Raw genomic sequence first — 15,335 nt, forward strand, 5'->3', positions numbered from 1 at the left:
TTGATGTAAATTCTTTGGATGCCAAGAATGAATATTTAATTAATTAATTCCAGCTTTAGTAACAGCTACTGCTTATTAATTTTTTCATTTATTATTAAGCAGTTACTCAGATATTTTATATAATTTCTACTACTTTAAAAGGAAAATATACTTGATTATCTAAAATGCTTTGACATTTGATATTTAAAATTTCAATAAAGATATAGCAAATCCTTATTTAATGTCATTTTGTTTAACATCATTTCATTATAATGTTACTGAGGAAAGATACAAGTACAACTTTATAATCATTTACAATTATTATTAAATTTTCTTTATAAACAGTAAAATTGGTTCTATGAAGTGGGGAAATAAATGCAAACATTGTCCAGTTAGAATAATAATAACTGAATTATATCTTTTTTATATCATTTAGCCTGTGGTAAAATTGGTTTCATTATCTGTTGTTTCACTTAACTTTATAATGCAGCCTTTTAATTCAAAATTCACTAACATTTTTGGCCATTTTGAAAGACCTTCATCAGGAATAGAACAATCGAATGATTCTGATTTATCAATATTTGTTCTGGAATTTTTTGCTTTTTGAATTTTCTTATATATCTAGTGCACAGGCTCATATATAAATAATTACAAAGTATATTGGTACTTGTACCAATATACTTTGTAATTGTACCAATATACACAAAAAATATAAATAAATATAATACATGAATAAATAACTAGCTAAAATAAAATAAAATAAAATAAAAAATAAATAAATACGTAGATAGACAAATACATAAAAGCTTTGCTAATATAGAGAAGAACACCATAGTTCCTGCTTCTTTCACTGTTCGTCCCTTTATTTTATAATAGAATAATTCAAATTAAGCTTGCTCTCCAAGTTGCTGAGATTTTACTGGACTCTCTAAAATTTATTGCTAATCCTTCCTAGTATGTTTTATATATCTGCCATGCTTCTGCATATTTCAAGTGCCTCTTGTCTTGGATCTTTTGTATTATTTTAGCTCTTTTCCAATCTACAGTGACTTCTGTTGGGTCTGCTATAATGTACTGTACATTTCTAGTGCAGTGACTGGTTGTTCCTTCTGCACGTTCCTTTTGTGCTCTTTTAAAGATCTCCCTGTGGCTCTGATGTAGTATAGCTCTTTTTTTCACCTTTTGTCTTGTACTGGTATTCTATATATTCCTGGAATTAAGTTTTGGGGTATGTCTTCCTTGTCTGTGCATAGCATTTGGTATACAGTAATACCTCGACTTACGCTACCCTGACTTACGCGAACCCGGAGTTACGTGATTTTCAAATCTCGTCGATTCGTCTTTTGTTTGAGCGCCACGCAACCCTTGATTACTCACTCCCCGCATACTATTGTTCAGCTTACATGTTCGGACATGTCGCGCAGAATCAACACATAGCTACAATTTATTTTGCGTTATTTATTTCTGTGTTTGTTATATCTATGGAGAGATTTGAGAGACTCTATGTGGTGATTTCTTGTAACCGTGAACGAATCAATAGACGAAATAAGATTAACGAAAACATTTATTAGCTTACATATAATCTGACTTTGATTTTACACAAATTGTGAAATTATACCCCGACTTACGCGAATTCAACTTACGCGGTTATCGCTCGGTCCCACCTATCACGTAAGTTTGGGTTATTACTGTACTGTGGGATTCCTTTTAAAAATTATCTTTTTGTTTGTTGCTGCTTCTATTTCTTTGTAAATATTGCTTAGAGGTGCCGTATATTCCATTACAGTGTATTTTTTTATTCTTTCCCTCTCATTACCTTCTTTATCATCTATGATGGTAATAAATTTCAAGGCTTTATACCCCTCACTCAAACTAGAGCCATGTTTTTGCTACCTGAGAGACTTCCTAATGAGCAAGATAGGAAATGCAATAAATATGAAAAAAATAAATACTGGAACTAACACATCTTGCTACATATTCTTTGATCTTTAACTTTAATGGAATTTCATACACACAACATAGAGGAGTGGCAATGGGAAGCCCTATTGCAGGGGCATTATATGAGATGGTTCTAAGGACTTTAGAGAAAGCAATCTTACCAAAATATGCAGCACACATTGTATTATATGCACACTATGTTGACGATGTCTTGATTATATGGAAAGAAAAACCAGACATTCAACAATTTATCAGATATGTCAATTCCAACAAGTTTGGCCTAGAGCTCGAAATAGAGCATGAGAACGACAAAAGTATGCATTTTCTAGACTTATCAATAGAAGTAGAGAAAGGAGGGGAAATTGTCACAAAAGTTTACAGAAAGGTCACATATAAACCACTGTCTCATGCAACCCGGCAAGCTATAAAATAGCAGCGCTCTGGGCACTTATAGAGAGAGCTTACACACACTGCAGCAAACCACGAGACAGAATTAAAGAATTAGATCATATCAAAGAACTAGCTGGGTAATGCGGTATTTACCAGAATATGATAAAGGTCATTATTAACAAAACAAGAATAGATGATAAAGAAGATAATGAATGGAAAAGTATACACTGTAATGGAATACATGGCATTTCTAAGCAATATTTACAAAGAAATAGAAGCAGCAACAAACAAAAAGATAATTTTTAAAAGGAATCCCACAATATACCAAATACTATGCACAGACAAGGAAGACATAAACCAAAGCTTAATTCCAGGAATATATAGAATACCAGTACAAGACAAAAGGTGAAAAAAAGAGCTATACTACATCAGAGCCACAGGGAGATCTTTAAAAGAGCACAAAAGGAACGTGCAGAAGGAACAACCAGTCACTGCACTAGCAATGTACAGTACATTATAGCAGACCCAACAGAAGTCACTGTGGATTGGAAAAGAGCTAAAATACAAAAGATCCAAGACAAGAGGCACTTGAAATATGCAGAAGCATGGCAGATATATAAAACATACTAGGAAGGATTAGCAATAAATTTTAGAGAGTCCAGTAAAATCTCAGCAGCTTGGAGAGCGAGCTTAATTTGAATTATTCTATTATAAAATAAAGGGACGAGCAGTTAAAGAAGCAGGAACTATGGTGTTCTTCTCTATATTAGCAATTGTTTTATGCATTTGTCTATTTACATATTTATTTTTTATTTTATTTTATTTTATTTTAGCTAGTTATTTATTCATGTATTATATGTATATTGTTACAAGTATACTTTGTAATTATTTATATGTGAGCCTGTGCACTAGATATATAAGAAAATTCAAAAAGCAAAAAATTCCAGAACAAATATTGATTTTGAAATCAGAATCATTCGATTGTTCTGTTCCTGACGAAGGTCTTTTAAAATGGCCAAAAATGTTAGTAAATTTTGAATTAAAAGGTTGCATTATAAAGCTTTTGTGTGTTGATGCTTGAGAAATTTATTTATTCAAATATTCTTTAGTATACAAAAAGATATTACATATAAATTAATGTTCTATCATTTTATTTGAATGATTTAATAAATTCTACATGATACTTTGATATTGTAACAGTCATATGTATAGAACTGCTGTTTTATTATTTTATATATTTATATATAGTTCCTGCTTCTTTCACTGTTCGTCCCTTTATTTTATAATAGAATAATTCAAATTAAGCTTGCTCTCCAAGTTGCTGAGATTTTACTGGACTCTCTAAAATTTATTGCTAATCCTTCCTAGTATGTTTTATATATCTGCCATGCTTCTGCATATTTCAAGTGTCTCTTGTCCTGGATCTTTTGTATTATTTTAGCCCTTTCCCAATCCACAGTGACTTCTGTCGGGTCTGCTATAACATACGTTGCTAGTGCAGTGACTGGTTGCTCATTCTGCACATTCCTTTTATGCTCTTTTAGTCTTTCTTTTAATGATCTCCCTGTGGCTCCAATGTAGTATAGCTCTTTTTGTTGCCTTTTGTCTTGTACTGGTATTCTATATATTCCTGCAATCAAGCTCTGGTCTATGTCTTCCTTGTCTGTGCATAGCATTTGGTATACTGTGGGATTCCTTTTAAAAATTATCTTTTTGTTTGTTGCTGCCTTTATTTCTTNTATATATATTTATTTATTTATTTTTTTTTTTTGGAATAAATTTGAAAATTTAATTAATAGGTAGCATATAAGTTAGAAAAATGATGAAACAGAATTTTGTCAAAACTTTTTAACTTTTAGAGGAATTTTGGAATACATTTTATATAAAAAATGTTGATTTAACAATTGAGTATAAAATAAAATTAAAATAGACAAATATCTTAAAAACAGTTGATCTTAAGTTAAGAAAATTTGTAACACACTCTTCAAACCTCACCAGTGTCCAATGACAGATTTCAGGAGTTAACAAAATTTGTAATTTATAATTCATAATTTAATGTATTGAATTTTGAAGTGAAGAAAACAAAACTTAAAATTTGTTATTTTTTTAGATTAATCTTAAATTTTATTATCTAGAAAAAAGATTAATACTTTTTCATACTATAAAGAACATTTCACTGACAAGATTGCCCACAATTAATGAATTACATTAAACAGTTAACTTTCAGTTAACATATTTTTAACTAAGACTACCTGTTTATATGTATGTGGTGTGCACACACACATATATAGAGAAGTAAATAATGATTCTGCACAGTTTTGGTGTCATGGTTTTTGAGACTATAACTATTGCAAGTCTGACTGTAAGCATATGAGCCAGGTCCATCATGCACATTACAGTCTAACATTGCAATTCCCTATGTTATGATGGTACACTGCATTATAGTTAGATGTACTATATTTTTAGGCTACAGTTTAAAAAAATCATAGACCTGTAAATTTCCTCTGTCACTTGTCTGGCTGTCTGTCTGTCCTTCCTTAATCTTGAGAATGGAGTTAGATAGATGAAAGCAGAGACTAGATATGGAAAGTCTGATTAACTATACATGAACTTCTGGTACAAGCCTGAAGTCACATTATTTCAATTCAAAAATTTTACCCGAAAAGAGTTAGATTACAGCTTGTTAAATTCAGCATGTGGAGCACTGCTGCTGCTTTCACTACAATTGCTGTTGAAGGTATTTTAACAATGCATATAGAACAGTGCTGTAATTCTGTAGTTCCAAAATGGCAGATCTTCGTGTAGCTGTTAGAATGTTTTGTAAATTATTTAATAAAAAACATTTTTGAAGTAATTCATTTTTGCAATGTAAGGTTTGTTTGGGAGGTAAAATTAATGATTTAAATTTAATGTATGAAGCTTCTTTATGCAACATAAAACATTTTAAATATATAACTTTTGTCAACTATTTTATTTTACTAATGAGTATTTTAAAAGGAAAACTAGTAGAAACACAATATTTATTCATTGTGATAAAAACTTTATACTTTTACTGTCACATCATATAAGAAATCAACTTTGCACATTTTCACCATGGAGGCAGCCATCTTGTTGCATAAAGAAAAGCAACTGAAACAGATGCAGTAGATTTAACCTTAAACCAGTGAGACCTCTACAAGGATTGCTGCATGCTTTAAGAAAACAAGTTTAGCAACCTGCTGACACCACTAATTTCAGGTGGAGAGCATATATTCTAAATTAAATAAATTAAAATACAATTAAAAATTGTAGCCTGACATTGTGCTGGTGTCACTAAGTAATTGTTTGTATGGCATATAAGACAATCTCCTCCATTTCGACACAGAATATTTAGGAAAAGTACTTAATGTGTTTAAGCCATTCCATGCCTCAAATGTTTTTTTACTGTATTCTGGTTTAAAAGGAATGTAAAATTAGAATGAACACTTTTATTTATAAGGGGAAAAGGAAGTTTAAAAGAAGTCATTCACAATTAAAATTTGCCATTAAAATATTCAACATGAATACATACAAAGCTGTTAGCTATAGCAAAGAATAATAATAATGATAAAAATATGTTTAATTAAACACTAACATTTTTATTCAAGAGATGAGCTAGATATAGGTTACATGTAGTCTACTAAAGTTTTCATTGGGGAATTCATAAGGCTATGGAAGACAGAAACTTCACATATAAGATGCAAAGCAATTTTTTTATCCTGGTTTCTTTTGGACAAAAGTTGCTTATTATATGTCATAAGATACAGTAATTCAAATTTGTCTATATATGAAAATGTGGCTTTTTATAAAATTCCTTGCATTATAAAGTATCAAAAAGAACTTACTGAACACACTTAAAATGTCTGACTTTCTTGTATAAATAGAAAGATGATCAGATTATGCAAGTAAATTTATCTGTTCTCAATAGAATAAAAAAGTAAAAATAAAATATTTAATTAAATTAATTAATTAATTTATTTATTTTTTTAGTAAAAGGATACATCTAATATACAGTACAGTACAGTGCGTAGTTCTTACAGAATATTTCAGTGCTACGAGTATGTCTACGGAAGGTAGTATAAATTCACCGCCCGTTAAATTTTTAACGCCAACTACAGTTTGAGAAACGCCGAACTATTGATAGACCACCCGTCATCCGCCGGGTCACTTACAACAATTTTTTACCAACAAGAGACACCGTAATAGCTGCATGGGCGTAGCGAGGGGGGCCTGGGTGGGCACGGCCCCCTCCAGGGAACTGNGTAAATCGGTAAACCGGTATACAATCCCTAATGACAATTACTACTTAATGGAAAATTATATCTGAATAATTTTAAAAACAAATCTTTCAGTTAATATTTATTTATATCAGGATGTTTTACAGTAATGCATATTTTTCCAAGTAAATTAGCTTGTTCTCCTGATAATCTCTTTTATTAAAATGAATATAGCCAGTTGTCATGTAGTTGTATTTCCAATGAGTTGTAGCATTTCATTGCTCTGTAGTTAAGTGACAAATGCTAAGCAAAAATTAGTGTACAATATCATCATATTCATTCTTCAAGCCATAAGGTTTTATTGTTGACAGATTTGTTAAAACAGATTTATATGTGAATCTGTGTTGTCAGAAAGTGCTGTTTTGTTTCAGTAATGCAAAGTGTCTTTTTCCATTAAACTCTCTGCATAGACAGCTTATTGCTTTTTGCATAAAAGCACTTTGCATTGTTCTGATCAGTTTCCATTAAACTATGATTTTAACAAAATAAATTTTTGCTTGCTTTTTAACATCAGTTCATTTAGAGTACAGAAAGCAAACAAAACAATCATGCACTTACAGCCATGTGAGAATACCATGCAACACTTTGCTACATGCTGTAAACATGGAACAGATGACATTTTAGCTAGGTAACGAGATGTCATTGTGACTTTACACAGAGAGACTAGATGGGATTTTGAATGAATATTGCACTAGATAGAGATGGATGAAAAAAGTTGCATGTTACATACAATCCTTTACTTAGAAGACAGCTTCATTATCATGATCATAGATACTATGTACTTTAATTTCAATTGGATAGTTTCTTTAGAAGTGCACATAAGTTTGTTAAAAAATATTGGATATTTCTATAAATTTAATTAATTAATTTTCTTAAATAATTTAAATTTTCTTTCACATTGATAACTTTTAATAGTCATCCATTTTATGATATTTGAATAGTCTTTTATTTTGAATGTAGTATTGCATATTTGAATATTACAACAATCATTTACATCCATTTTCAGCTTCTGTTTTCTGTTTCATCTTTTATCTCTCTCTTTTACATTAATCATATTCATCTGTAATAATTTAAGGCACAGCATTATTATTTCATTTATTGTTTTATTCAATAGTTCTTTTCTTTACAATTAATCTTTGTAGCAGTAGTTGTAAAATAATATAAATATAATAAATAATTTATACTCTATGACAATTAGGGATTGTAAACTTACCGACTTTTTTATTTACCGGGAATTCGGTAAATAAAAATTAAAATACCGGTTTACCGGTAAATTACCGGTAAATTTTTTTCCTGAAAAATAAAATTAAGGTGATAAAAAATATAAATAATTTTGATTTCCACATTTTCTATTTCAAAGGTATAGAATATAAAAAATATAAAAATTAAAGTGTTATTCTAAACAAACTATAATAATAACTTTTAGAAACATAAATAAAATAATACAGAAAAATAAAAATAAAACAGAAATAATATATAGTACCTAATACCATTTTACTGATTACCATTTTTTAAAAAATAACTTCTCAAGAAACTTAAATTATTTAAAGTCTTATCTCCTAATTTTGATCTAATTTTTGTACAAAATAATCCAGGTTAGGTTAAGTTTCTAGACTTTTTCGGACATCATCTTTAAGTAATAAAAATCTTTCCAGCATGTTTAGTAAGCTATTCCACCGGGTTCTACAATCTAAAATTAAAGAAAGTTCTTTTCGTGAGAGTAATGGGGATTCCCCACGAAAATAAGGTTAGAATAATACATATTTTGCACAATCGTAAGGCATAATGTTAGAATCTTGTAATAAATATTTGTATTTAATTATTTTAAACAGTTGTTAGAAGTAAAAAATTTATTTAAGGTACAAATTTTAATGTTATTTTGCAATAATATTGCTTTAATGTCCTGTCATAATGTGGTGTATTCAAAATTGCTATTAATTTAAAAAGTACGTGAAATATTTACGTATTATTATTTTTAAATATTAAAAAAAAAAAATATTTACTTAATCTTTAACAAAAACGTTGATTGTAAAGATTTTAAACCTTTAAAAATCTCAAAAAACGGCAGAGCACAAATCACATATGCTAACTAGAGCTTTCTGTACAATTTACAGTGCCTCTCAAACCCAAGAAAGTTTAAATTAAAATTAAACAAAAAATATCTCACATAAAATTAATAATTAGGTATATTGTTGCTTACACTTATCTGTTTTTTTTTTCAATGTCCCTTTAGCCCTTTTAAATATCTATAAACACAATATTTTCTACATAAAAATTTCTAGTATGAATTTTTCATTTACCGAATTACCGGTAAATTTCAAAAATTTACCGGTAAGTTTACCGAATGTTTTTTTGTCAATTTATCGGTTAACCGGTAAATCGGTAAACCGGTATACAATCCCTAATGACAATTACTACTTAATGGAAAATTATATCTGAATAATTTTAAAAACAAATCTTTCAATTTTATGTTAATCTTATAGATTTATCTAGTGATATAATTTTTCTTTCTATTCTTTTCTTATGATTGATTTTATATATATATATACAGTACATAAATAACTAACTATATTTTCTATTATTTTCAATGCATGCGCTGATAGTCCTATCATGCCAACTGGTGAATGTTAGAAGACATTATGATCACACCTGTTGGTTTCCAGAGACTTTCATAAATTAAACAGTTGTAAGTTGAAACTTAAATTTGTAGGTGCATTTTTATAAGTAAAATGTTCTCATTATTAAAAAATAATTTATGCTCAAAAAATACCAAAATAGACTACAGAAATGGAATAGTAATCACTGCTTATAAAGTGTGTATGAAATCAAAATGTACATTTAAAAACTTAAATTTTAATGATTTGTATTGGGTAGCTGAAAACCTATTTATCAAGTCTAATGTTTTTTTACAACTGAATATCTAATTTACAAATCTTAATTAAATATCATTAGTTAGCATTTGAAATCATTTATATTACTATATATTCAATGTGTTTTTCCTCAATCTCATTTCAAAATTTGACATCACACTTTAAAGAGATCTTTTCTCAGAAGAGCAAAGATTTCTCATCTAAGAGATCTCAAACTCTTCAAAAGTCTTATGATTGGTTTGGTACACTTTTTCCTCAAGATATCTCCATGAAAAGAATTTAAATAATTCAGATCTGGAGATTATGAGACCAATTATTTACCTTTCATATATTTTTCTTGATACAGACATTATTTAAGTTGAGTACACTTGTAATAAAGCATTCAACTTCGGTAGGTTTTTGGGCTACTTCATACAAGTTATTTTGGTATTTTAACATAGATCTATATTTACATTATATTTTAGATTAATGTGAATATACTCTTTTGTATCTAAATTATTATTCTGTTGACTTTATTTATATTTATTAAATGTGTAAATTGAATCTTTACTTATTACCATATTTACTCAAGTATAAGATGAGGTTTTTATTCATTTTTCACTGCTTCAAAAACCTAGGTCATCCTATACATACAAGCAAAGGATTTTTTGTTTTTTTGCAATAATTTTTGAGAACCATGTATTCACATTTTTTACCAGATGTGTTTATGACAATTACTACTTAATGGAAAGTTATATTAATATCTGAATAATTTTAAAAACAAATTTTTCAATTTTATGTTAACCTTATAGATTTATTTAATGATCAATCTATAAGGTTAACTTTGTTTTTAAATTCTTTGGTGTTTAAAAACAAAACTATTTTATCTAGGTCGTTCAAATTGTTCTTGTGTATTGTCAGGAGTAAAGATGAATAGCAATAGGAAAAGCAAAGCTTTTGAATTGAATTCCAAATTGAAATTCTGAAATCACACGGGAGCCTGATATAAGTTTTAATCTGTTCCAGTGAAAACAGATGATTATTCAGAAATCAGAATTCGGAGAAACTCGTAAGTGTGGATTTGACTTAAGAATTGGCAAAAAAGGTTCCCGATTGTCCAGCTTTACATGAACAATTTACATTGTCGATTTTAAACTTTAAGGAAAAGATTTTTCCTTAAAGTTTAAAATGCCAGTAATTTTTGTGGGACAATGTGTGCATTTGATATTTTATTTGTGATTAAATGAAATAAAATTAGAATTGTATTAATAAATTTAATTTTCTTTATTTTCATCTTTAAAGTCGCACCTTGTCCTATATGCAAGATCGTCTTATCTGCAAATACTGTAAATACTGTACAGTATTTAAATTATTGTTTGTCTTTGTAAACACTGAAATCAGGTGTACTTATTACAGTAACAACATTCTGCAGATACAAATTAATGCAAGATATTATGTGCAAATTTCCCCCTATAGAGTTAATTACAAAAGTTACTTAAAAAATTTCTCACCTGAAAGATCAGTAGATTGTGCGATTTATTTTTTAGAAACATTTCTGAGAGATTGTTCTATATGAAAATTGCTTTTAAACTTAATAAAATTGACTTTAAGTTTTTATATCTCAAAAAAGTAGGATTTTTTAATAAAATATGATTTATCATCATCATCATCATCATCATCATCATCTAATTATCCTTCTCATATATAATAAAACTTTTTAGTAAAATTCAGATGAATTTAATTTAGAGGAATTCATCTGAATTAAGCAAATATTAGCAGATGTTTTTATGAGAAATTTAGCTACTGTTTGGTTTTAAAAAATTTTTAAATTTTAATTTAGCTATTTAATGCTAATTAAAATTAGCATTAATTAGCATTTAATTAATGCTAATTAAAATTAGCATTAATTAGCTAATTTAGCTAACTAATGATAGCTAATATTAATTCAGATTATAAACATTAGTACTATAAAAAAAATTTTTATTTAAATGATTACATACATACTGTTTGCTTGCCTTTTGGGCAAAAGCTCATCTTTCCTCCTGTAGCTTATCCTCCAGAAATGTTTGCCCTTATCACTTTCAAGTGTTTTTAATCATTTCCATAACCATTCTTTCTTTTAATATTCTTCTGTTTTAAACAAGATCTACTTTCTATTATACTTAAAAACTACATTATTGTCCAATTGGTTTTGTCAGCTGGCAGGACATTTCTCAACAGAAGGGCATTATAATGTTCATTACTGATATCAGGAATTAATACGAAAATTTATGAAATTAATTAATTTAATGGCTCAATGCTAATGAACTTTAAAATTTCAAAGTTTAGATTATAAATGAAATTTATTAAGTTTGATTTTGGTATCGATGGTTAAATAATTTTTAACTGATTTCCTTGGCTTCTTCTCATTTAATATTCAGAAATTGAAATTATGCTTTTGATTGGCTGACAAATTTCAGCTGTAAACAATTTTGTATTTGAATTTGAAAATTATTTCTTTCCAAAATTTTAAATTTCACTGTCATCCTCGATAACCATAAAAAAAAATCAGCTCACTAACTTGAAATCTCATGAATTTGAATCCGAAAAAGTGCACCAAGAATTACATTGATGGTCATAAAAAGTTAATCATTTGGGACTTGTAATGCCCATGCAATTACTTGTGATCATTACATTTTGATTATTAAAGAATATGCTTCAGAGTGGTCAGAAAAGCATTGTTTGATTTTACATTTTTCCTGCAGACTTTTTATCTCATTCTTCATAATTAATATCTTACAGCTTGGGCTTAAAAGACATTGATATCAAAACATCTAAGTCTTCTTTCTTTTCCATTAACCTCTTTCTGCACAAGTTGAGCAAAGGGGGTTCAGAATGCATTTCACTTTAACTGGAATAAGGCAACTTTCATTTGTCAGCCCTTTTGAGCAAATATCAGCCCATTTGCTTTTCCTGGATTGACAACTGTGATTACAAGATAGGAAGTGGATTATTTTACAATTCCATTCTCATACCTACAAAAATAATTAAATTTTGGCATTATAATAGGCTTGGTAAATATTTAATTAATTAATTTATTTAAAGCTTCAGATTTTTTCTTTGAATTTACAGATGCTCTATTACATTTCAATCTTAAATAAATTTTAAAGATTTAAGTATTTGTCATAGTGCATTGCAGGACTTAGTGATACCATGGCTAGCTTGTGGTATTACTAAATCTGACTAATAGAATTGTCAGCCCTTTAGTTTTCATTTGATCATCCATTACAAGTCTCAATAACAAATAAAACTTATAGAGCATAATTTTAGGTTTTATGCATTATGTATATGTATTTATATAAAATGCTTATAAAATTGAAGACTAATTCAGCAAATCAAATTGCAGTGATTAATGAAATATAAAAAAATTCTCATTTTACACACGATATGAAGTTTAAAATGAGTATGATAAACAAATATTTAATTTGAATGCATAAAATTTCAGTAGTGGTGTTATAAATATTTTTCAAATATATTTTGTACTTTGTTGTAATAATTATGTATTTTTATTATTTTAGAAAATTTAAATACAATATTTACAATAGAATCATGAAATAATAGTAATTTTTTTTATTAAACCAAATTATATTTTATTAAAGAGAGAATCTTCTCTTATAAAGGGAGAATAGAAGAGGAAATATATATATAATAATTTATGATTTCATAATATGTAAAAACAATAAAACAAACTTTCATTTATATAGTTTGCTCTCCTGTTTTGAATCCACATTATTCCAATTAACTTTACTATTTATTTAAGCTTTTTCACAAATTCCATTATGAAATTATATAGAGAAACTATTTTTATTACATTAATCTTATGAAAATGTTTATATAAAGTTTCTTCTCTAATAGTTTCCAATTCAACTAAGTTATAAGTTTGTTTCAATTTACAACCTTCTTATAGATAATATATATATGAATTTTGGACAACTTGTCTTTCATCTAAGGAAAATATCTTCTAAAAAATATATATTTGCATTAACAATTATCTGATTTTTCTTTAATCTTAATTGAATAAGAAACTTTGACATTGTAAGTTGAATTAATGAAGAAATAATAATAATTATGAATGTAAATATTTTGTTTCTTATTCAAAACATAAAAATTGAAATATATAAATAGTATAATAAAATTATATTATAGTATTAAAGTACAGTGGAGCCTCCGTATACGTCTGCTTTAGAATACGTCCAATTCGGAATACGTCCTGTTTGGACGAAACAAATTTTGCTCGGTATACGACTTCTGTTCGGTATACGACTTAATTCAATTATACGTGCCATCTATGAACAAGTAGCTCTATCGGTGTAATACACCAGACTAGACATTCGCGGTGCTACAGTTTATAACTTTGTTAAATTTCTTTTGATTTTAATTTGTAAGTAATTTATTATTTTTATTAATCATGAATTGCAACAGGGCAACAGAAAAATAAAAAGTGACTAGAATCACAACGGATCTGAAAAAAGAGACTGTTGAGAAATATGAAAGTGGCACGCGTGTTCGAGATTTAACTGTTGCATTCCGTATTCCGAGAACGATATCGACAATCATGAAAAATAAAGACATTATTAAATTTGCTAACGTTACGAAAGGGGTTAAATCAATTTCTAAACAGAGATCGAAGACATTAGATCATGTCGAGAAATTGCTTTTGCTTTGGATAACTGAAAAACAGTGTGCCGGCAACAGCGTATCGGAAAAAATTATTTGCAAGAAAGTTGAAAGGATACATGCTGATCTCATGAAAAATCAAGCAGAAGCTAGCCAGGAAAGCGAGATGTTTAAAGCCAGCCATTTTTTTACATGAGAACGGATTAATCATTTTTACATTACTTCTTATGGAAAAGGTTGGTTTGGTATACGTCCTATTCGGTATAAGTCCAAACACCAGGAACGGATTAAGGTCATATACCGAGGTTCCACTGTATTTTTCTTTACTTGGATAACTTCTTAATTAATTTTATCTTTGATATTTAACAAAATTCAAGCAAAAAATTAGCTTTAGTAAAGCAAGTTTTTTCTTGAAAATACTAATTAATAATTTTTAAAATCTAAATATGTTTTATAATTGAATAATTAGTATATTAATTAATTCTTTTTAATTACAGATATCAAAATAGGACAAATTGGATTTCATTTTTCATTTTTATAGTATTTGTCTAAATTTTTCTGTCGGATATTGGAGAATTTTTTTAAAAATTCATTACTCTCAGCATATTTGGATTCAGCAAGATTTCATCATCAGTTCTACAAAGTTAAAACAGTTAAACATATTTTTATTTTGTATTTATTTATCAGTTTTGCTGATGTTATAGTTAAATTTGAAGATTATAACATAAATAAAGCATTTTCATACAAGTGGATTTAGACATTCATAAACCAAAAAATATATCTAACAAATTTTTATTTTCATAATTTTGTGATGTTATAGTTACAATAAATTAGGTGTGTAGTGATTTTCTTATGTTATAAATATATAAAAATGTCATTAATTTAATTGTCTCTCATTTTGATATGACATATGACTTTGTAACTGATTTTGTGTTTAATTATAAAAATATATGTTTTTATATGGAGAAAAAAAATGAGAATTAAATATATTTTACAGGGAGAAATTGGTGTCTTTTGCAATATATTTTGTTATGCTGCAAAAATAATTTAAAATTTTTATCATATTACATCCAATTTTATTGAGAAATTTTCCACATCTCATAATTTACTGACAAACTATAAAAATAATTTAAAGCATGCATAGTTATAATTTTAAAAATGCTGTCAGTTTTATTTATCAATCTTCTCTAGTTTTAAAATATGTATGAAAAACTAAATTAGGGAGTTA

At 27.8% G+C, this 15,335-nt stretch overlaps 1 protein-coding gene across 1 annotated transcript in view; it reads left to right on the forward strand.

The window, feature by feature from the left end:
- Nucleotides 1-15,102, forward strand: part of LOC111619796 — an 86,087-nt gene extending 70,985 nt beyond the window's left edge. Inside the window, exons 29-30 of the mRNA XM_023361612.1 lie at nucleotides 9,206-9,288; nucleotides 14,605-15,102. Coding sequence (XP_023217380.1) covers nucleotides 9,206-9,233 — 28 coding nt within the window. The 3' untranslated portion in view covers nucleotides 9,234-9,288; nucleotides 14,605-15,102. The remainder of the gene's footprint in view (nucleotides 1-9,205; nucleotides 9,289-14,604) is intronic.
- The last annotated feature ends 233 nt before the right edge of the window (nucleotides 15,103-15,335 follow it).

The sequence above is a fragment of the Centruroides sculpturatus genome, unplaced genomic scaffold, assembly GCF_000671375.1.
Source record: "Centruroides sculpturatus isolate CEXI.00-Female unplaced genomic scaffold, Cexi_2.0 scaffold178, whole genome shotgun sequence".
Lineage (NCBI taxonomy): Eukaryota > Metazoa > Arthropoda > Arachnida > Scorpiones > Buthidae > Centruroides > Centruroides sculpturatus.